A 23,664-nucleotide genomic window follows, 5' to 3' on the forward strand; every position below is an offset into this window, starting at 1 on the left:
AGAATAATTTATTAGCAGTTATAGATGCCACAATTAAATGGAAAGTTCGCTATAATTCGATGTATCAAAGATGAATGAAGTTATTGCTTTAAAAAAAATAAAATAATAAAATAAATAAAATAATAAAATAAATGAAGAGGAAAATAAAGCATATCTTTTCTTCTGCAAGAAATCGGCACACAAATCCTTATTGCGTCACCGTATATCTTTTACTACCTTGTGGTAACAGAAACGCCCAGATTGATCTGGATTTGGATGGTAGAATCTCAAATTATCACTTAACCAACAGACGAGGCTTTTCTTTTTTTGAGGGTAGGCCCAGGCCGACCAAATTTGCTCGTGGATATGGTAGATGGTTTAGGTTTTGTAACGTACGGTGCTTCAATGTTTACTATAAATCATGTATCTGTGTGTTCACTTCACTTTAAAAACTTGGATTAGTTTGCGAAATTTTCCTTGTATTGTGAATCAATACAATCTGTTTAAACCCTATTTTTCTTTTCTGTTGTTGACTTACCCCAATAACTGGATTATGGTTTCAATGTTTTCTTTGTAACAACAGAAAATAATATTCTTAAAGCTATTATCTTATATAAGGCCACCTGCAATCTCCTACATACAGTGTAATTGTAGTTGTGATGGGGGCAGCTTTGGCCCAGTGGAAGTGTACCCGTGCCCGCCCTGTCTCGTGAAAATATCGAGAAAAAGAATAAAAGAATCAACAAGTTAATGATGGGGCAACTTGCAGTCAGTCAGTCGGTCGGTCAGTCAGTCGAGAGGAGCCTAATCAGAAAGGATTTGACCAAAAATATCTGGACATGAATCCCACTTTCCCTTCTGTCTAGCCTCCCAATATCCACCCACATAACGGTATGTATCGTTGTTTTTCTCCCTTGCGAACCACCTTGGCTTCCAACCTCTCTCTTGCATCTTCCGAGCCTGATTCCCCCATCCAATCATATGTACAAATGAGACCACATGCAACCATTAACCTATTTGCTAATTCCTTTCATGCAAATCCAGAAAACTGAACAGGATTTCGTTAAACATCTCAGCAAGGATTTTTTTTTTCTAGTGACCAAACTATAATATACCTGCAATGACTCAACTCATAACAAGTATCGCAGCGAGGGTTGTAAACAAACCAAAAAAAAAAAACAGTAGTTGTAATAGCGTTTTTGGTATTAGCTACCGAGCCGTGTTTCATTCATTTACAAATCCAGAAACTGCTGTTCTCTGAATTTCAACATTGGAAAGGAAATTTAGAGCAAAGACGCCTACAAGTCCATTTCTAAGATTAACAAAAAAGAAGCACTCAAGATGTGGTTAGGCTGATCCCTAGATTGCTCATCCTACTCAGTTATGATCACAACAAGGTAGTTTTCTTAGTTTACCAACAACAAATGATTACTAAACCGTTTTCATGTAGGGTCTAGGATAAAATCACTGCCTATGCATCTGCAAAACTAAGATTGGACAAAGAAACAAAGATGATGGGCAATCCCCATTGGCGTCCAAGTCAGCAGTTGAGTTGGGCTAGTTGCTAGGTGCAATATGAAAACTTTCAAGAAAATGTCTAACTAATATTATTGTTCCCCGGTGATGTCCTTTGGCTTCTTAATGTTTATGGTACATGTTTGGCTCAGCTCATATTCTCTCCACACGGTCGCCTTGAGTCCAACCGTTCAGAACAAATTGAGTAAACCCAAAACATTAAACATTCATATTAGGTCCTGCTACTGCTATACCTCCATATGCATCATTTAAGATTTTTACATTTACTACCTCATTGGCATTTTCTAGTCAGTTCTAGAAAGCTTTGGTGTCTTTATGTCATTAAGCTTTTACTCTGTATTGGGAGTCTAAAACTTGGAATGAGCAAAAAAGCAACTTTAGTTCGTCTTTTCGCTTCATAGTTCCCTAAAAACTCAAAAAAAGAATTTCATGGTGATCTAAATCCATGCCTTGCCAATTTGTGCTGCTGATGCTTAGAATTGACAGTACAGATGAAATGAAATGGTTAGCTTACCTGACGTTGCCGCTGTTCCAACCGTAGCTTCTCTGAATTTGCCATTTCATACTCCCCATTTTCCAGATACCTCTGATCAGGTCTCAGCCTTGAATCAGTAGGGGGTAGCTTTTCCTGCATACAGGAAGGAGATTAAAAAAGTGTCCAATTACTGCAATGTAGTTAATAAGCTATGTAGAGATAGTGCAATGGTTTCAAATTGTTCCATTTTTTCTTACAGGTTCAAATGGAAACATTAGTTCCGATACTACACAAAAGAATTTATTACCAAAAATTAAATTATCAGAGTTTATGTCTTAGTAGCACCCAAGCGAGATATTGTACCAAGTACTAGTTGTAATAGTGAAATTATTGTAGGGATGACTCAAAATGCAATGGCAACCAAATTATATAGATATAAAGGTCACCAAATATCTTCCTGTGTGAAATGAACTGACATAAACCACAATGGAATTTTCACACCACCCCCTTAAGGCATTAGATTGATACCAAATTTATAAATCCAATCAAAACTATACCTTTAGATCAGGAGTGACTTCATTCAATGTGATGGCAAAACGTGTTAAGTTATATCTGGTGGGAAATTTAGGAGGCTTGCTCTTTTTCCAGAGTAGGTCGGCTTCCGACAAAGACTCTTGCCCTTTTCCCTTGACAGAACATTCTCCATTCACATATTGCATGCTCTCATTCCATTTTCCAAATAACGTAGCTGCTGTCTTTCCATTCTTACCTTGAACTACACCATGTACCTGAATGTAATTTTTTTTTATAAAAATGAGGATAATAAAAGATAATATAATTCTAAAAAATGTAGTTGATATAATTCAATAAGAAGTTACATCGAGGAAAATGAAAGATCACCTGGTGAGGATTTCTGTCTACAATAGATTGCTCCTTGAATTTCAACTTACATGAATATTCACGATTCCCTTTTATTTGCATGGTACCATAGTGATCGCAGTACAACTTTCCCAGTATGAGATTGTATATTGATGTGGTAACCTGCAAAAGAAAGTACAATTTTCGATAGGAGACAACGAATATGTCTCAGTACATACACCACAAACCTAAATATTTGTTTGTTAACTTTTGAGGTTATACCTTACTCCATTGGAACACTTCTCCATCTTCAAACTCCAAGGTCAAAACACCAACAGGTTCAAGCATAATTGAGCGACCCCAAAATTTGCTCTTTAAATTACTATCACCCCAAAATTTCCACCCTGTACCCTCACAATGACATGCTACAATCGTAGGATGATGACTGACCTGACACCAAATATGGAATAATTGTCAGCAAATTCATAAATTGCGTTAAGATATAAACAAACAAATATGAAAAAAAAAAAAGATTACTATGGAAGTATATATATACACACAGATGTAAAAAATATTACCATGGAAGTATATACACAAAATAAGCACTTTGTAGCTCATTTTCCAGTACCCTAGACAGAGTAGGAGGTATTAATGCCTCAAGAAAAGCAGAGCCACTAACATTGCCACTCCTTAAGATCTAAATGCATAATATGATGTTTAACATCCTCTATTGAGGTTCAGTGGCTTCGGCACGCTCTCCTTCCCTTCCCCCAGTAATCCAACAACGGCAAGGTTGATTTCACCAGTCTATCAAAGCCACTAGCTTCTGTTATAGTTAGGCACTCAGTCAATATCATTTTAGGTGATGACTAATGATTGATTAACTTGCTACCTTGTTACTTAATGCCCTATTTATTTGCTTTGTTAAGGTTGAACCTATAACAAGTTTTTCTATGAGCATTTAGACCAAAGTAAAAAAAAAAAGGGCAGCAGCAGATGAAGAAACAAAAAGTGGTAAGGAATAAAGAAGGAAATTCTCACTCTGCCTTTCTACACACCAAAGCATCAATAACGTACTAAATTTGCAAAGCTCTTGCAGTACAGCATTTTGACTTCAGGGATACAACAAAAATTGAGTTAATTTGAGATCGTTGAAATAAGCATGTGAACTGATGTAGCAGAGAACATGCAAAGTTAATTTCAGCAATATTCCTTGACTGAGATTTACACATTAAAAAAGGGAAGTCCATTACTTGAATCTTGGTTGACGTGGTGAAACAGGCAGTTAAGTTTGAAAGACAATTTTCCGTAGATGGAGTCAAATGAAAAAGTAGACAAGGATAGACCAAGATAAACCTTCTCTGAGAAGAAGTGTACGCCTTTATCTGGAAAGTCGGCCTCATATGTTTCCCCTAATAATGGATTAAAAGGTTTGCAGATTCTTCCTTCTGTTGAAGAATATCCAGACACAGCAAATGCAGCCACATTAAGAATCCTCATGAGGCTATTCCCCTGCAAATTTTTAGAGGGAAAGATTATGTGTGAGAGGAATCTTGCCAAAGATTCAGATTCTCAAAGTTCCTGAAGAGAGGGAACTGGTATAAGCATATAAAGGAAAGATATGTGTAACAGAGAAAAGAGGCTGGGAAATCAGATATAAGAAAGATATGTGTAACTAAATTAAGGAAGTGATATGGTGATAGAGGAATATTAGAGCAGGATAACTTTGTATTGCAATGAATGTTCTATTTCCTGAGTACAGACCTCCAAGACTCACCCTTTTCCCCCATTCATTAGCACGGTCAAGTAGATATGAATATTCCAAATCCTCAAAACACTTTTGAAGAGAAGAGAGAGGCTCATTGAAGTAAACAGGAAGACAAACTTTTGTAAGGTCTTTCCCAATATTATCCTTAATCATTGACCAAAGACTTACACCCTTCTCCTTTTCAACAGGGTCAGGCAATTTTTTTCGCCGTTTAATGTAAGGAAAGCTATTTCCAACTGATTTGATTTGAGGATCAGTGTCATCTTCAGAACCAAGAGTATTAAGACCATCATCTGAAGAGAAAGATGATGCCCGGACATCAGATCCATTGTCTTTGAAAGAACTCGATGATAAAAATTCACGAGTATCAAAGAAATTATGGTCATCATCATCAGTTTCTTCTTCTGCAGCATCAACTCTTTCAGGGTCATCATCTGAGTCGGTTGTATTTCCTTCTAAGTAAGAATTTGGACAAAGGGGAAAAAAACCATAATTAACAATGCTATGAACAGAAAGTAATGACAATGACTTAAATGAAATTAAACAAAAGAAGACAGAAAGCAATTTGTATATCCTAGCAATCAACACTATAAACACCCGATAATATTATTAAATGGAACACACAATTAACAATAAAAAAGATGACTGAGAAACATACACAAAAATTGATTCAAGATGACTGATAAACCTCTGCTTAACAAGCGTTAAAGTTGTCGACAAATTAGTTTATAGAAGCGACAATTGAAATAAAATAGTTTTACTGCCTAATAATCTTACCACTTCTGTCATGCTTTACCATGGCGTAAGCCTCTTGATTCGACTTGTTTTGGCTCTCGTTGACCACTGTATTTTCCAGATCAACTTTTTCTGCCTGCAAAATAAGAGTACAAACTAGCAATTTCTTAGCAGAAGATTGCAAAAAAGAAGTAAAAACCTTTGTTTCATTTACCTCTAACTGACGCAAGGTTTCAATGAGGAGATACTGTTTCTGTCTAAGCAACAGCATCTGCTTCTGCATTGTTAAGAATTCCGTCCTCATAATCTGCTCGCTATCTTGGATAGCCAATTCGCTTACCCCTTCCTGCATCAGCTGTTGCCTCAACTTCTCCGTGGAAACTGACGCATTGTTCACCTGAACCATGAGCTCGCTATTAGGTATCCTAGGGAACATATCCTTAACCGCCTGAAGCGCTTCAATCCACGCGACCTTATCGTCCCGCGTCTCGGCTCGTAAATGAAGCATTTTCGTTCCAGTGTAAATCGAGAACCTCTTGTCATCTGATTTGCTTTCCCTAATCGAGGAAACCTGAGAAAATTTCAAGATTCAATAAAAAAGAAAGAAAGAAAGAAATGAAATTCAAATTTGTTTTTCTTTTGCTTATTTTAATCGTTTTTCTTCGCTTTGACCTTTAGGTGGACTTCACCGAAGGGTTTGCGACGGGTGAGGGATTGATGACAAATGGGTTTGCGACAACTGGTTATAATACGAAGAGACTCTTCGCCGATAACTTTGCATCCTTTTTCCGTTTCTTGGCTGACGACGATCTTATCAGGTCCATGGAGTTTATAATATGATAGCACTCCGTCTTGCAAAACGAACCACCTCGGTTTCCAACCTTTCCCGTAATTCACCCATTTGTAAAGCACTCCGGATATCCCGTTCCCTACAATGTTGTTTAGCTTCACATCCACTAGGGCCGCCGTCACCTCTCGTCCCGACGACTCTCCGTTCTTCTGTTTCATCCGATTATAATAATTCACGCTTCTGCTACGATTATAGTGAACCTGGTGGCTTGGACTGCACGGGCACTGAATTTGATCCAAAGGTAGGGTCGACTTGGATCGGGATATAGGAGCGGAAGAGGAAGGGGAAAGGTTTCTCACAGAAGGATTACTCATAAAGACGAACGCCGTAGGAAATGTTTTGATCGGTGAATGGCCAGGTACGGTGGTTCCAAACAGCAAAAAAGAATGCGTAAGATTAATTGTTCTTTATAAAAAAATAGAATAATCGGAAGACACCGGGATAGGTAAAAGCTGACGTGACGATGGAGAGCACGGTGGTTACAGTTACAGTTTTCATGGCTCTCCACTCTTCATTTTTTTTTTTTTTTGGTTCTTTAAATTTCTTGGATTGTCATTTACGAGATAGAGAAAAAGGAGATCCATTAGTTGAATTTTGTTTATTTATATACACATAAATGTCAGTAGAATTTGGGCAGACGGTTACAAAAAAAATAGTACTAAAAAAGGACGGCCGTTTGAGGAAAGGGGTGGCCGTTGGCGGGAACTTCGGGCGGGTAACCCGAGCGAGAGAGGGAAAATTTTAATCCGCTGACCGGTTCGGTTCAACAAAGATGATATTTAATTAAGACATAATAATATCAGAAATTAGCGAAGAGATGCATGAATTTTGCCATTTGTATTTAACTTCGTCCAACTAAACACCACTTTGTATTAATATAATTAGTTGATGCTCATAAATTCTTTATTTAGTCTCACTAAGTGTTACTCTTAATGATATGTAAAGAATTTATTTATATTTAAATTCATTATACTTTGTGTTAAGTTTAATTTTAGTTCTAATTAATGTGTATTTATATTTGTGTGATTAAGTTGGTATAACAACAGGTCAATCAGTCATCAATTCAATTAAGAAAATTATAAAAAATCCTCGTATGTGTAAAATAATTTATATTATTATGATGATATTTTATCTTTTATATTTTTAATAAATTCAGAAAATATATATAAATAAAAACAGTTCCTTTACTATTCTAACCAAAAGCTTTATTTTAATATTTTCATAATACTTCAATATTATTTCACAAAATTTTTCATCCATGTCGTTTTGTATATATGTTGATTCTGTCGTTGATTGAATTAGTGTCACAAGTTGGCTTGATACCAACTCAAGAAAAATGATAATATCATGATAAATAATTGAAGTGCATTTAATATTGGAATAATATCTAGTATACTATCGGTTAAGTTTTTAAACTTCACAAGTAGAATCAGAGGGTTGATAAGTCTATAAGAGTCTAGTAAAATATTAAAAAAAAAAGAAACATGCCAATTTTTAATATTGCTTGTGAAATAAAAATATATTTTATCAAGATATCCAATACTTACCCTTTAATATGATGTATTCACCTATTTAGATACTATTTTACTTACAATTTAAATCAATTTATTATTTTAGTTTTGTATGTGTTATTATTTTAATTTCAAACCTTACATTTAATTGAATATTGTTTTACTTGTATTAATAAACATCTTTTGAAAAAATTAACCGTTCGTTCGCAAAAGAAAAAGTAATTAACCAATAAGTCTTTTCTTAATATATACATATAATGAAAGAATAAATTATTTTATGGTGGAAGAAGTAGCATTAATTAATTAGAACTAGAATTATGCTGGAAGACAACGGCATAGGTTCTAGTGTGGTAAAAATCTTAAAAGGGAAGAGTCAACTACAAAGTTGGAGTATCCTTTGGCAGTGCATTGAATCTGTGACCTTCTCGACAAAACCATCAAACAAATTGGAAGAAAGCATGGATGTTAGAACTGGATTCAGTTCATTATCCAAGAAATAGAATATTCGATGAGGGAAAGTATCATTAAACCACAAAACCATCCACATTTGTCACCAACATCTATAATTATTGTCCACTTTCCTTTTTTGTTGTTGTAAAGCAACTTGGCTTGGTTTGTGAGTGTGCAAGTTTAAGAACAGCAGGCAGGTCGGCAAGTAAGACAAATCACTATACGATGTTGACTGTGCTGCACAGTAAACAACTTCTACAACTGCACGACAGTCCAAAATTTGTTGATATTTACTTCAAATGATTACTTCATTTTTTCCCATAATTTTTCGAACGAGTCAAATTAAATTATATTCAAGATTAACTAATTTAACACCTTTTTTTTTCATTTACAAAAACTGGAAACCCAGTCTTATCAACCTGACAAAAGTGCAGGGAGATGCAATTGTTATGATTGTTATTTGTCCTCATGTTAAAATATTTTATTATAATTTCGTATGGGTTTTTATTCCAGTTCGTATAGGTTCGAACAAGATTTTTTTTTTTGACATAAAAATGTTTCTTAATTCTATCGAATTCATAAATTCATTAAAATTAAATAAAAACAAAACGCCCACTAATATCAAGTCAGAATGACTAAAATGTTTTCTTGTCGGACCTAAGAAACAACGCCCAGGCTGAGAAGGAGAAAAAGGGTAGGGGGGATGGCAATGTTGGACATGAAAGGAAAAAATAACAACATAACACAAAACACCATAAATATAAACATATGAATCTGTCAAAATCTAGATAACAAAAAATTATATAAAGATAACCTACTTCAAACACGTTTATGATAAAAAAAAAAACAATATACAAACGCGAAACTAATACATGACACAAGTAAATAAATAAATAAATAGAGAGCATATAAGTTGCATACATGTTATGACATGACAGTTTGCCTCCCGTCAAAGATGCCATGGAAACGGATGATCTTCATTCAAGTTTTCTTCGGACCAGTCCTTTGAAGAAATCAAAACTGTGGCCAAATGGATGTCAATGTTATAATGAAACAAGGAAATCTTAAATGGCTTGAAATTGGCATGTGAAAGTACATAGAAACTATTACTGCCAATGAAATCGGATGGTTGATTTCATATCCATGGATATTTTAGAACAATCAAAAAGGAAGCCCTAAATTTTCAGTTTGCCGTATTATTGCTTATTTTAACACTAAAACCTTTGAAGCTAGAATGTGTTGGATGGTGGAGAGGCTACATGCACTTTAACAGTGGAGAGAGAACTTCATCTGTTTTTGCTTTCACTATTGACCCATTTTGCAAATTGCAAGGCAGAGCCAGAGTCTGTCCTCTGCTTTTCCAATCACTATAGGACCCATTTTATAGGGCAGGCCAGAATTCGGGGACCCTATCATATAACTACATTTGAGCCATATATATCATTTTGGATTGTCAGAAATTTTGCCCAAGTTATTTCTGTCACTTTCAGCACCATTTAATTTTAATAGCATTTTAGGTTCCACACATGCAAGGAGCAGAAATTTTTTTTAGGAAGTGGATTCACTGTTTAGATTAATGAGGAATGAAAATAGCACATGGCAGTGTCGATTACTTGGTATCCTCTGGTGTTCTCAGAGAATCCAGTTTTAGAGGAAGCCATTAAAGCTTCAAGGATCCATGATTTGCCGCTTATTTTCTGTATAGTTAATCTGTTTGATTTCTTTTGTAAGTTCCTGGAAGAGGTTAAATCAGATACTACCCATAAAATAGAGCTGAATTCTGCAAGGTGCTAATGTTATCTTTCTATCTGATGGAAAATTTTCTAAGGCGTCATAGGGCAACTTTAGCAAGGACAATAGTAGAAATAGATACCTGTTTCCATCGGGATGAAGCTCACACATTTGATTGTCGTCACCAATAGCTAACAAATAACCTGAGGACGTCAAACCCTGCCAAAGAGAGGTGATCAGTAATTTATAAACGTAGCTTGTAAAACACTCTAGTTTAAGTTAGCATCAATGAAATGAAATCAAGTTCATTTATATGGAACAGAAATTGCTACAGAACACAATAGAGGTTCACAAAACAAGCTCCATATCTTTATGACAAGATCATTGGCTATACCCTTTTCACGTCAGAGATCCACAGGTGTACTAAGGCAATGAGCAGCTCTAGATTACCAAACCATATGTTTGAGCATGACCACTAAAATGAAGACGTTCTTTCATGGCCCCCTTTACTTTTACAAAAAATGATATGCAAATGAAATTTCACCAAGTGACAAAGTCTAGACTAGCAAATATAAATTACAACGTGAAGAATGGGATGGGAATAAATTTACTAACTGAAAATTATTTACTCCAAGAACACAAATAGTTAGTCATGGAAACAGAAATTAAAGTTCCTATTATAGAAAAAGACAAATTTCATCGACGAACTTCAATATTTAGAAGGCCATTTTTTTCACATGCTTATATCCACAAGTTGACATGAAACCAATTAAGCAGTAACCTTTTTGAGTATACCATACCTGGATTGTGACCACGTTTTCAACAACTCTATCCTCATTCTTTTCCTGTACAATAACTCTCTGCCCACTGCACAGCCAATTCAAAATAAAATCACACATCTATAATAACAAAGCTTTACAACATATATAGGCATGCCATATATGATAGGAAAGTTTCAACATGATCCATATGGTTCAGAATACATAGGAGATGCACAAGCTCAATTGGGTTGCATCAATTAAGAAGAGAAGCAAAATGATGCCAGTGCACAGATGCATAGAAGTTTATTAACATAAAAGTTATATAGAAAAGATCAGTATGGAGATACACAAATCAGCACACATGTTGAATAGGCAGTTCAAGTTCAATTAAATTATGGAGACTACTAAAAGCCATAATAGCCCTGGAAGATAAGCAGACCACAATTCTTTTCTCTGGATATAGCCATCCATAAAAACCACCTTCTAAAAGGTTTCTCCACTATATACATTTTAAGACAGTGGGATTCAAATAAGAACATCATCACATTGGCTAACCTTCCTTGACTTTGATGCCATAGATGTGGAAAGGCAAAAATTTTATTTGACTTCATATTAATGCAGCCAGGGGGCAATTGTTTGGAGCAACAAGAAAAGATTGAGGTTGATAAGTGCAACAGCCTAACTTAAATCATGAAAGCCAACTTGGTGCAGACATGCTACAACCAGAGCCACAATCATCCCTAGATCACACTTCAATCATATATTAAGTAACTAAAATAATTTCTTCTCTTGAATTATTAAAACCACAAAGTTTCATAACAGATCAAGTGCATATATTGAAAGGTTAAAACAGTAAGAACTTCACCTGTGAAGCCATGTTCTATAGTAAAGTTCCTCAAGAGTTTGAAATCCTGCATGTTATAGCCCCACCAAAAGTGAACTTTGACTTGGTCTTGTATTGAAAGCTATTAAATACAATTAATATAAATCAACAATTATAGCACATTGTTTTGTTATTTCTAAAAGAAGACTCCTGAAACCATTTGTTTCATAGTTTAGACAATGAACACTCTATATATTTATAGGATTCCTCTTAGAAAACCAAATGGAGAAAACAAAAATAGTGGACACACTATAGCTAAGGGAAGATAGAAAATTTTTGGGACCTACACCATCAGACGGAGACGCAACTGCTTTTATTCACCAAAGGTAATCCACACAAATTTCAAAGCCGATAATTCATTTAGAATTAACTGTAACAAACACAAGCATTTTCTAGCATTTCAGTTTGTCAGAAATTTTTAGAAAAATCGTTTTAGCATGGCACGAAAATTGTAAATTTATATGAACAACCAATTCAAGAGAGTAAATAGTACTTTCACATACCAGGATACTGTAGAGAAGACCAAAAGATTGACTCACCTTGATTTATAAAAATATCATAGAACATCTCAAATTTATTAAAGAAGGCAGCCATGACATCTTCTCTTCTAAACTCATTAGGAGTAGTAGAAAGCTCTTTTAGTACTGTATTCAAACATGTTGTTGGTTTCTCATTACCAACATTAAAACCTATACCTGCAAAGACATCCATTAATTTGTAAGCTTCATGATGCACATAAATTGTACAAATAAAAAACACAAGCAATATCCTATTCTTGATTGTAGGTTAGGATTTAATAGATCAGTAGTAAACCCCCTAATGAAGCAAGAACTTTGCATGTTGGAGAAGGATGCTAATTGAAATGCCTTCATAGGTGAAAGGGCATAGCAGAAATACCAGGGTCAATATAAATACATTTTTGAAACTACAAGGAAACTCCAAATATCAGAAATTAACTTTCAAGAAATTTACAGGGTCACATCCCATAGGCTTATATCTAGCTAATGGCTCTGCTACTGAATCTAGGGATTTGAACAAACAGACAGAAGTATACATTGTAAGATTGAATTTTTTTATTGTCACCCAAAAGGAGCGAGTCTTTTTACCACAACTAACATTGAACTTCTTTGATTTATATGTTGATGTGCAGAGAATGCCTCCAACTTTAAGGCCATTCAAGTACAGATCATTCGGCCACTTGATCCTAACATTAATAAAGGGGAAGCCCTGAAACAATTTATTAAGAATAAGTCTATAAAAATCTTAACTTCAGGATTACACCGAAAAATAATTTGCAATGTAGTAATGGAGCATGATCTGAATTGCCGAAGTACCACCAATATAAACAAAATAGCCATATAGGCAGAAAAGAGAAAGAAGGCAGGCTTACATTTCGATCACAAACATCCTTTATAGCCTCCGTCACAGCAAGAGACACAACATATTGTACCAGAGGCACAGTTTTTCCATCTTCCATTTGTAATGTAAATGAAAACATAAGGCATCCCCTTGGAGACTCCCACGCATTCTTGGACCGACCTGCAAAGTGTCGAAACATTTACAGAATCACATTAACCGAATTTCAATTTTTTAACATTTCATAAATATTATTTACCTCTCCCTTTAAACTGAGTGTCAGCTACACAAACTGTACCAACTGGAAGCTCACAAAAATTACTGTTCAAAAGCTAAAAATCAAACTTTAACCTTCAATGAATAAAATAGTTCAACGAAATTCGTTTATTTTTTTGCCAGTTCATCATTTGCTTACTGAGAAACGACGTCATGTGTAGAAGGCAACAGCGGGGACCAAATAAGGAACCGACCGAATCGTTTCGTTGAGAGTGAGTTCAAAAACAAATCGACATTAAAAGCATATTCACCAAATCGGAAAGTATTAATCTCCGATTGTAAAAGAGCAGAAACTTTGCCGCCGTTCGGGAGATTAAGAGTGTCGTTGATTTTCAAGGATTTGGCGACTTCCCATTCTGATGATGATTTTCCACATAAAAACAGCATAGAAGGCGAGGCACTATCCATGGCTGAGGAGGCGACGGAGAAAGAAAGGCTTGAGGGAATACGTTTCTGAATGGGAGGGAAAAGGAAGCGGAAGTGGAAGCGGCTGCTTTGTACTAACATGCAGAATCAGCTTTTGGCGAAGTTGGGGTTAGAGATGGAGATGGGTGGGTATTTGAGTGCCTGCCCTTTACTTTGACGGTTAGAACGGAGAAAACGATGAAGGGAAGTTATTCTTACGGTATCAATCGAGGAGTCGGCATCACAGACACCATTCAGACCGTAGATTCTGAGTCCTGAGTGAGTGACTTTGGGCTTTTTTATTATTATTAAAGTAACCCTAAAAATAAATAAATTATCAAAATAACCCGTCCTTTTAATTATGTATAAAAAAGTGGTGGAGCTATATGATATAACGCCACCACTTTATTACGTCAGTCAAAAGTATTAAAAAATTAATTTTCAGTAGAGTTATGTTAAATGGCGCCACCAGTATAAAATATTAAAAAATCTAGAAAAACGAGAGACTTAAAAAAAAAAAAATTATTTTTGGGTGGAGCCATTCTAAATAGCGCCACCACTTTTCTGATTTGTCAGGTTTTTATATTTTTTTGTTTTTATTTTTTACTTTTTACTTTTTTTCTTTTATTTTGTCTCTTTCTTAGATTTTTTTCTTTTTATGTTTTATATTATTTTCTTAATTTATTTTGCTTATTTAATTTATATTATTAATTTTAAAAATTTATAATATATATTTAAAATGTTTTATAATATTTTTTAAAAATTTTAATTATTATTTTTAAAAATATTTTTAACTTTATATATATATTTGTGAAATTAATTTTTATAAATTTTAAAAATGTATTTTTAAATTAGTTTTGAAATTATTAGTTTTATAATATTTGAAATGTATGTTTAATATTTTATTAATTTTACATACAATTTTAAATATTATTTTAAATTATTTTTTATCATTAGGTATATATATATTTAAATTTTAAAGTTTAAATTAAAATTATATATTTATTATAACTGATCACATGATGTCAATGATGTGACTATTAATAAATTTAAATATAAATATGAATTTTAAAAATATATATTAAAGATTATTTTATAAATATTAAATATATTTTTTCTTTTTTGACTCTTTTATTGTTTTATTTTTTCTTTTATGTTTAATTATTATTATTAACTTTAAAAATTTTGAAATATTTTATTAATATATATATATTTGTAAATTTTAGATATGTATTTTGAGATTATTTTTAAAATTTTAAATACAATTTTTAAATACATTTAAAAATTATAATTTTTAATAATATAAGAAATCATAATATTTTAAATATTTTTTTAAATTTTGTCTTTTCCTTTTTTTTATTTTATGTTTTTCTTATTTTATTTTGTTTATTTATTTTATTATTAATTTTAAAATTTTGTAATGTATATTTAAAATATTTTATAATATATTTTTACAATTTTAAATATTATTTTTAAATTCTTTTTTAACATTAGATATATGTATTTAAAGTTTAAAGTTTAAATTAATATATATATTTATTATAACTTGTCACATCATGTTAGTGATGTGACTATTAATAAATTTAAATATAAATATAAATTTAAAAAATTTATTAAATATATTTTTTATTATTTTGACTCTTTTATTATTTTGTTTTTAAAATAAAATTATTATATATATGGGTGGGGTTGGTCCCTTGTATAGATGAAGAAGTTGAGTGAGGGAAAAAAAAAAGGTACCTTTGTTAAAATTTTATTTTTTGTTTTTATATTTTATAGTTAATATAATATAATAAATAATTATATTGTATGTTTGTTTTTTATATTATACAGATTTGAAGATGTCTTTTGGAGTAAATACGGATCACACTTCATCGATTAAAATTAATAATATAAATTAAATAAGTAAAATAAATTAAGAAAATAATATAAAACTTAAAAAAGAAAAAAGAGAAAAAGAGAAAAAATATAAGAAAAAAAGTAAAAAAGTAAAAAAAGTAAAAAAAATATAAGAACCTGACAAATTAGAAAAGTGGTGACCCCGTTTAGAATGGCTCCACCTAAAAATGAAATTTTTTTTCTAAATCTCCCGTTTTTCTAGATTTTTTAGTATTTCCCTAGTATTTTATACTGGTGATGCCATTCAACATGGCTCCACCAAAAAATAATTTTTTAATACCCCTGGCTGACATGGCAAAGTGGTGGTGCCATATTATATGGCTCCACCACTTTTTACTGTAGAAAGTAGGTTATTTTTGTACATAATTAAAAAGGTGAATTATTTTAATAATTAATTTATTTTTTAAGGTTACTTTTATAAAAAAAAACCGTGACTCTGACTGTGACCGTGACTCTAGTTTTAAATGAGACTCGGAGAGGGCGGCAATATATTAAGTCCGCAAGGTCAAGTTTTTGGTAGGTTTAGACTTACAGCTGACGAGTTAATAATCATAATTTTCATGTATCCAGTTATGTAAAATATTATTTATATACACCAAATTATTATTGTAAATTGTAATTAAAAATTTTATTTAATTAAACAAATTATAACATTTACTATATTTTGTATAATTACATAAAACATTACCCAAGTATATATCACTAGTAAAAAACATTATCCAATTACACAAATCATCCAACCAAAATATTTTTGATTATAATAAAAAAATTTACCCTAATTACAAGTGGCATTACCCAATCGCTCAAATTATCACAACTTCTATGGTATTTTATGTTACTGTAAAGAGCTTTCCTTAGATTATATCTTTAAAATACTATGGAAAAATTGTGTTGCTATTAATTATATTTTTAATTATAAAACAGGATGACTCATGAGTAGATACATTCACGAAATCTCTGAAGGTTAATGTTTCATCTCGGACACAACAAATGTTAATTTTTACATATTATTACAAAGGGACCAAAAATGAGCTCAATTTTGTCATCCCACAGTTGCAACACTCAAAAACAAAAATGCTGTGGCAAGTATATATTCTCCCTTTTTCACAAACTCTTACCCTGACTGGCTTAGATGTTCCTGGAGCTGAAAACAGAGCTTTGACATTTGAGTTAGCAACTTGCATTGTTGTTCTCGTGATGTTAGTGATTCCGATGTTACCTGAGACATCGGGTCTCTAAGTAGCTGAGTGAGCCGAGAGCATAACATCAAAGCATCTTGATTGTTGGAACATGCTTTGGCTATAAGTTCAAGCAGTTGACAGCTTTGGTCTGGAGCCAAAGATGGTAGGGGAGGGACTGGGGGAACAAGAAAAGGGTGTTGAAGTAGCTCAGGGATCCGCCACCTCTTGTTACGGTCCCATGCAAGACATTTCTTCATGATATCAAGAAGCCACGGGTTAGAAACTGGTTCATATGAAATCTCATGGTTTGGATCAGTTATAACTTTAAACTTAGACCAGAAAGTCTTGTAATCAGCAAAAGGAGTCCTCCCATAAACCATTTGATAAAGTATGCACCCAAGGGACCAAATATCGGAAGGTCGGCCACATTTTATGGTGTTTCCATTTGCATCACTCTCATTGCACATGAATGCTTCAGGAGACATGTAACTCAGGGTTCCCACCTGCAATGGTAGTTTACAAAAGATTTACATGTGTTCGAGATATATTGGTTTAAAGCATTAACATGACAGAACTAAATCATGAAGCAATTTCTTTGGCCAAGTCATCAACCACTTCAGATAAATTGAGAGAAGTTAAGACATGATCCTGCACGGCATATATGAATACCAGAACATATTGGAAAAAAAATGTAAGTAGAAGTGCATTAACTATCGTTGTCTTGCATGAGATAATAGATTAAATACTCATCTAGCCCATGTACTATATAACTTCTGTGAGATTGCTATGTATAGAATTAAAATTCAATTTGAATCTTATGGCTGGGCAATCGGCATTGGTGGCACCTTCCCTTCCCCTCACTTTCCCTCCTTTATCCTTCTCTCTCCCTATTCTTTTTTCCTTTGTCCCTTAAACATAAAATATCCAAATAATTCTCATTTTTGGGTTTCTTACCACATTACTCAGTTAACAACGATATTAGGTCATCGCCAAAACGAAAGTTCATGCATCTACTTGTGAATTTTTGTCTCTAAGTACCAAACTGACAATAAGTGAATAGTACAAGAGCCAATTGAATATTTAACCCTAAAACAATCAAAGTTCTAATTGATAAAAGTAATAATTTTGAAAAACAAATGTAAAACAAAATTTTGATTGATAAAAGAGAATGATACCGTAAATCTAAAGTTGAAGAGAACAATGAGTAATGAATACCTGTGAATCCCTTTGAATATTGGTTGTATCACTCATTATGGCTTTGGCAATACCAAAATCAATAAGTTTTAGAGAGCCTTTTACAAGAAGAAAATTAGCTGGCTTTAAGTCGGAGTGCACAATTCGTTCCTCATGTATAGTGTTGACAGCTTGAAGTATTTGCTACAAATTGCTCAACAAACTAAAGTAAATATTCAGCCTTTTTGCATAATTAATAATATAAGCTGAAGCTAAAGACTCATAAATGGCACACAAATTTAAAAAAAGTAGAAACATTGAGGAACTTGCTGACAAGAGCATAAATATCTAAACTCTAAAGTGAGATTACTCTGCTTTCAATTTTTCTGAAAATACTGAAACATTAATTGGGAAAGAAGTTTTATTTTTTTTTTCTTAGAGTGGCCCTTGGTTCAATGGTAGGTTCCCATTATGACCTGCAGGACACCAATACAAGCGGCCAAAACAGCCGCAACCGAAAGCAAGGGTATGGTACCTAAATCTAATGCTCTCCTATCCCTGCAATGTCTTACCTTTTCTAGACCCTGATATGCAGTGGCCTCCGCAAAATTTTGCCCACTTGTCCTACATGTAATTTCTATTTTCCTTTTCTTTCCTTACTGAATTTTCTAGTTTTCCTCTTGATGCACTTGGTTATGATGCCAAAAACTACCGAGTGCATGAAAATATCATCACAGTTAGCAATGAAACTTGTACTATCATGCTGAAATTATTTGAAACAACTAAATATATGCATGTTTAAACACTGTTGATTTCACCTATCAACTTCTCATTGCAACTCTTTTTAGAAATTTTAATTTAGAGATCCTAAACTTTAGCCTGCAAAATCTCAATTTTAATCAAAGCAAAAAAGTTGTTTCCAGAATCCTCATTAGATCCAACTTTGGCTTTCTGGACTGTATGAGACACCAAAGTGAAAGAGGAACATCATCTTATGGAATGTGTCTTTGTATATGTTAGTAGAAAAAAGAGAAAATACTTATGCCCCAAAACACGAAAAGGAGAAGAAATAGCTAAAGAAATTGAAGGAAAGCTAAATACAAATAAGCAAGCTCAAAGAAAAGGAGAAAACCAGAGTTTGCTCCAAAAAGATGCTAAATTGTTAGCCACAACAAAGAAATGTTTATTTAGGTGGATTGCCATTAGAGAAGCACAGCATGAATGATTACAACTATCAAGATTCAAATTAGCTTTAAAATTCTAGTAGAATTAATGCATATAATTTGAAAAAAGAAAAGTTATCAATATTATTAGGAAAAAACAACACAGATTCAAAGAAAGGAAAGCTTTAAAACCTGCCAGTAAAATCGAAGCCAGTTCTCATCTATAGTCTGATTAGAACTATCCATTTCCTTCCATTTCTGGGATAGCATGTGAGCCAAATCAATTTCTCCATATTCAAGTACCATGTACAGATAGCCATCATCCTTGACTCTGCCATCTTTATTTGACATGCAGCCATTCATCACTTCTCGGAGCAGATTCTTATCTGTCACCTAATATCAAGAAAGACTACTATCAACAAGAAAGCTGACGGAATATAACATAAAAGTTCAAGTCATTTATCATTAACACGCCCACCCCCCCCCAAAAAAAAAAAAAAAAAAAGAAGAAAACAAATGATAAACATTCTTGCCAAACAAGATCTACTTTTATGTGCATGGGTGCTATAAAGAATTTTTAGATGGAGCGCTTGATCCTGACATTGCATGTGCATATCTTTGCATCATAGTGAAAGCTCAGAAATTGAGATGAGCTACAAAAGTTATCTCAGGGGAGGCAAACCCCCTCCGAGGCCCCCAACTTTCTGAGAACATAACAAGCAAACAACTACAATGACGAGAAAATGTTCCAAATAGTCTAACTGCAGAAATAAGACAGATAAGCTCCATGGCATATGAAGTTAGTCTGCAAATCAAAGGTTCAATTTGTCCAAAAATATCACTAGTCACTACTCCAAACATATTAGTTTAGCGTGAAATGATTGACCAATATGAGTATCTGTTTAATAGCAACTTAATTAGATTATATCTTACTAATTTGTGCTGTTGGTTAATAAATCGAAACAACCAAAAAGGGGAAAAAATTAGTATATCAAAATTTAACACATAACTACAGTAGGAAGGAGGTACCTCGTAGTCTACTAAGTTGATAATGTTGTTCTTTCCCTTCAACCTGTTTAAATATTCAATTTCCTGACAAAACCCATATGCACTAGCATAGTCACGACCTTTGAGCTTGATTTTCTTGAGCGCGTATATTGTACAATCTGATGAAATGACTTTGTGGACCTCACTGCTTCCTCCACTGCCTATCTTCCCAAGCCTTTGATACAGCTTTCCATTCACTTTGAAAAACAAGTCAGGGTCATAACTTCGTTTACGAGGTGCTGATGCTCCTTTACTACTTGTAGCCTTCCCTTGCTTCTCTGCTTTAGAAGGCTCTAACTTTAGATTTGAATTCGAGTCTTTCGACAATGGAGGCTGAGATTGTATATTAGTGACACAACCTGCAATTTCTTGCCCTTTGATTGACTTATCATTCTGAGGAAAAGAATCTTTTGAAAGTTCATTTTGGGCGACCAAGCTTCCTTCTTGCCTTTTGGACAAATCAAATTCATTAACCTCCAGTTGGGCATTATTACCAGAGGTAGAAGCCTGCGCTGCCTGATCAACTAGCATTCTACTCATTTCCTTCTTTGAAGGAAATTCTTGCTGCAACATCTCTCCTTGATTTAGCAACTGACAATTCACATCAGAATCTCCAGGGGGTTCTTTTGCCACATGAGAACCTCTTTCTTCTTGGGTACGTGAGCAATAAGTTGTCAGGTTAAGCATTGGAACTGAACTAGAATGGATAGATGTTGTGGTAGCACATGATGACCCCACAACTGAAGATTGAGTGACGGGTTGCCCTAAAAAGTTTCTTAAATGATGTATCTGATCTTGTACAATAGTAGTTCTTTTCGCCAAAGAAGAGATCCCACCATCAGACTTCAAAACAATTTCCGATTCTAGGTTCTGAAAGTGGCTGTGCTTTGACTCATTATTGACAACTGTTGATGTTTCTACTTGATTGACCGTGTTCCATTCCATTTCTGTCAAGGCAAGTGAACGCATATGAGATGATAAATTCTCCAATCCAGTGGCCATTCCATCATCGGCCCCTGCAGATTTAATGGGAAGAGAAAATACATCGTAGGGCATAGTGACAGATTCTGGTGCTACAGGTAATCAGTTATATTTCAACCATTTAAGTATTGCGGAAAAGAAGAGCCCAGAAAAACATAAATTAGCAATTTAAAGGGCATTGTAAAACACATTACCTTGGGAAACAGCAATGTGTCCAGTTAAAAACTGAACCTTTCTCTCACCATCAGCATTTTGAGATTGTACATCCTGCAAAGGGATCGGATTATTCTCTTTTTTAGCATCAACCTCCTTGTGTTGATCTCGATCCACATCAAATGGGTTGAAATTTTCATCAAAGGTTTTGGTGGTAGTTCCCGTGATGGAAGGTGGAGTAATGAATGCATCTTCTTGAGACTCCCCAGCATTAATTTTGTCCTTGACTAACTGACCATGACTCAACGAACCATAATCCTGAGACTTGTTAGTATCATTATTGGCACCCATATTTCTAGAAGCTGCGCGCTGGGGAACCACCATTCGTCTTGGCATTATACCATTCGTCTGAATTGTACCTGGAAACCCCTCAAAAATTCCAACATAAATTTACATTTGAACCACTCACGTCTCTCATTAGCTAACAAGATCCATCCAATAAATCATGATTTACTTAATTGACATCAACCATAGAATCAACATGAGTATACCTAAAACCAAATAAGCAGCATAAATTTCTACTTCCCTTAACTGGACTAAAGTAGCACCTAAGCCCTAAACAGCTAAAAGAAATCAACTAAAAAAAACCTATCCAAAAGAACAAGTAAACACAAAAACCCTAATAGCAATTAAAATATTAACCAAGCAAAAAAACTAGGGATCTGGATTTGAAGTGGGAAGAGAGGTGTACCGAGAGAGCGGTGGCGCTTGAAGGCGGCTTGGACATCACGGATGAAGCCAGGAGGGGAGGAAGATGACGAAGTGGAAGACGATGTGTCCTGATTAGGGATCGGGCGGACCAGATTGGCAGGTGGTGGGAGCGGAAGCTTAGCCTCCCTGTCCATGGGCGGATCTCAACGGCATTTCCGGTCTATGGAGGGGCAGTTCAAGTTGAAAGAAGGAACAAAAACAAAAAGCCTTTTTAGGGCAGAAATGGCGGAACGAAGAGTCAAGTGGGTAAGGTTAGGGGGTTATGGTGGTCTACTATCTTCTTCGTCCATGAGAAAGGGAAACGCGCTGAGAGAGGGATAGTGAGATGGGGGAGTGAAAAAGTTTTGGAAGTTTGAATGCCTGCCTTTTTGCCGCTCTCATTTGTTCTTTTTTTTTTTTTAATTTATTGAATATTACAGTGGATGAGCCATTGGATTCTTTTAAGTTTGAGTTGGCTTCTCTTTAATAATTTATGTCCTGATAAGCAGCCCAAATAAACATATCTCATGGCCCACCTGCTCGCTTGGGCTTTAGGTTCACAAAGCTAGTCCAACACATTTATTAAATGAATAACACAAAGTATCTTCACCAATATATGCATGTATATATTAGATTATGACACACTTATAATTTAATATTTTTATTTTTCAAATTTAAAAATATAATATAATTAAAATTAATTTGTTATATTTAGATTTATTATAAAAAAAATCTTTACATGACTATTAATTTGAAGGTATTCATCTGTTAGTGTTTTAAATTATAACTTTATCCAACTACTAAATTAATTGATAACTTATATGCAAAAATCTCATCACAGCATTCAAGTTCAACTTTTCATATGCGGATTTATTGTGCTCCAAACCCTTTTATGTATCTCATCAAGTTCTACATGAAGACATATTGTAAATAATTTTGATTTTAACGTAAGGTTGCCTATAATGAATGATATTATCCCAACCCCTTACATCATCTATGAGACATTCAACCGGATACATTATTCAGAAATTAAGGCTAATATCGAGGATAAGTAGAATGTAGGGAAACAAGTGATAAAGCAATCGAGGGTGGGCCCAATGGTGTTGAAGTTGTTTTATTTTCTTAACTTGAAGTAACTCCAAATAAGTAATATTAACAATGAACTTCCTAACATTGCTAAAGGGACAACTGAAACTCTACCACCATATCATTCTCCATTCCACGTGTCCAGCATTGACATTAACGTAATGTTGTACTAGAATTTCTCAAGTTACCGCGCAGAAGATCAGGGCATACGAATTCTTAAAAAATGAGTTAAATAAATTATTTTTTAAATAAAAATATTAAAATACCCTCAAATAATATTATTTATTTTAAATAAATTTCATAATTTTTCAAATCGAGTTAGTTTTAGTTAACTCATAATACCAATTCAATTTGAGATTTAAATAATAGCAAGTCTAGATATACAATTGATGAAGATAATAAAATATATAAAAATTATCAATATAAAAAGTTTCGGTTGAGTGGTAAATTTAAAATTTTATTAATGCAATTGGTACGGTTTTAAATCTCACTATATTTATATTTATATTTTTAAATAAAATCTAAAGTATTCTCGAATAATTTCTCTAATTAAGTTGATCATTAATTGACTCGTGACATTGACTCAAATTAATGATTAAATAATAGTACAAATAATTATATTAGAACAAATATTAATATAAAATTTAATATATATTT

The 23,664-nt window shown here is 33.6% G+C and overlaps 3 protein-coding genes across 9 annotated transcripts; all 3 read right to left on the reverse strand.

Annotated features, from left to right (window-relative positions):
• Positions 1 to 492: 492 nt before the first annotated feature.
• Positions 493 to 7,009, reverse strand: LOC108450269 (oxysterol-binding protein-related protein 1C-like). 5 transcript variants are annotated; one of them, XR_008283094.1, is made up of 11 exons: positions 6,024 to 7,009; positions 5,566 to 5,922; positions 5,394 to 5,487; positions 4,626 to 5,071; positions 4,205 to 4,360; positions 3,131 to 3,298; positions 2,891 to 3,031; positions 2,548 to 2,778; positions 2,030 to 2,143; positions 1,786 to 1,920; positions 1,563 to 1,670 (listed from the first exon to the last, which is right to left on the reverse strand). XR_008283094.1 is itself a non-coding variant. In XM_017747817.2 (10 exons), exons 1-10 carry the CDS (start codon positions 6,513 to 6,515, stop codon positions 784 to 786), a joined length of 2,352 nt encoding a protein of 783 aa, XP_017603306.1. In that variant the 5' UTR covers positions 6,516 to 7,009; the 3' UTR covers positions 493 to 783. The 5 variants fall into 5 exon arrangements, 4 of the variants coding, with proteins under 4 accessions (XP_017603306.1, XP_017603305.1, XP_017603307.1 ...); XM_017747817.2 differs by lacking the exons at positions 1,563 to 1,670; positions 1,786 to 1,920 and adding an exon at positions 493 to 939 and having other exon boundaries at positions 4,626 to 5,068; XM_017747816.2 differs by lacking the exons at positions 1,563 to 1,670; positions 1,786 to 1,920 and adding an exon at positions 493 to 939.
• A 1,893-nt stretch (positions 7,010 to 8,902) lies between these two features.
• Positions 8,903 to 13,875, reverse strand: LOC108450088 (biotin--protein ligase 2-like). Of its 2 annotated transcripts, XM_017747540.2 has the most exons (9): positions 13,309 to 13,869; positions 13,153 to 13,214; positions 12,928 to 13,076; positions 12,644 to 12,764; positions 12,077 to 12,232; positions 11,520 to 11,565; positions 10,694 to 10,760; positions 10,036 to 10,112; positions 8,903 to 9,182 (listed from the first exon to the last, which is right to left on the reverse strand). In XM_017747540.2, exons 1-9 carry the CDS (start codon positions 13,674 to 13,676, stop codon positions 9,140 to 9,142), a joined length of 1,089 nt encoding a protein of 362 aa, XP_017603029.1. In that variant the 5' UTR covers positions 13,677 to 13,869; the 3' UTR covers positions 8,903 to 9,139. The 2 variants fall into 2 exon arrangements, 1 of the variants encoding a protein (XP_017603029.1); XR_008283170.1 differs by lacking the exons at positions 8,903 to 9,182; positions 10,036 to 10,112 and having other exon boundaries at positions 10,730 to 10,760; positions 11,520 to 11,619; positions 13,309 to 13,875.
• Positions 13,876 to 16,359: 2,484 nt separating this feature from the next.
• On the reverse strand, positions 16,360 to 22,372 carry LOC108450384 (serine/threonine-protein kinase MPS1). Of its 2 annotated transcripts, none has more exons than XM_017747981.2 (6): positions 21,923 to 22,372; positions 21,213 to 21,590; positions 20,020 to 20,984; positions 19,183 to 19,383; positions 17,870 to 18,031; positions 16,360 to 17,157 (listed from the first exon to the last, which is right to left on the reverse strand). In XM_017747981.2, the coding sequence occupies exons 1-6, from the start codon at positions 22,074 to 22,076 to the stop codon at positions 16,588 to 16,590; spliced, it is 2,430 nt and encodes an 809-aa protein (XP_017603470.1). In that variant the 5' UTR covers positions 22,077 to 22,372; the 3' UTR covers positions 16,360 to 16,587. The 2 variants fall into 2 exon arrangements, with proteins under 2 accessions (XP_017603470.1, XP_017603469.1); XM_017747980.2 differs by having other exon boundaries at positions 20,020 to 21,053.
• Positions 22,373 to 23,664: the final 1,292 nt, after the last annotated feature.

This window comes from Gossypium arboreum, chromosome 5, assembly GCF_025698485.1.
Source record: "Gossypium arboreum isolate Shixiya-1 chromosome 5, ASM2569848v2, whole genome shotgun sequence".
Lineage (NCBI taxonomy): Eukaryota > Viridiplantae > Streptophyta > Magnoliopsida > Malvales > Malvaceae > Gossypium > Gossypium arboreum.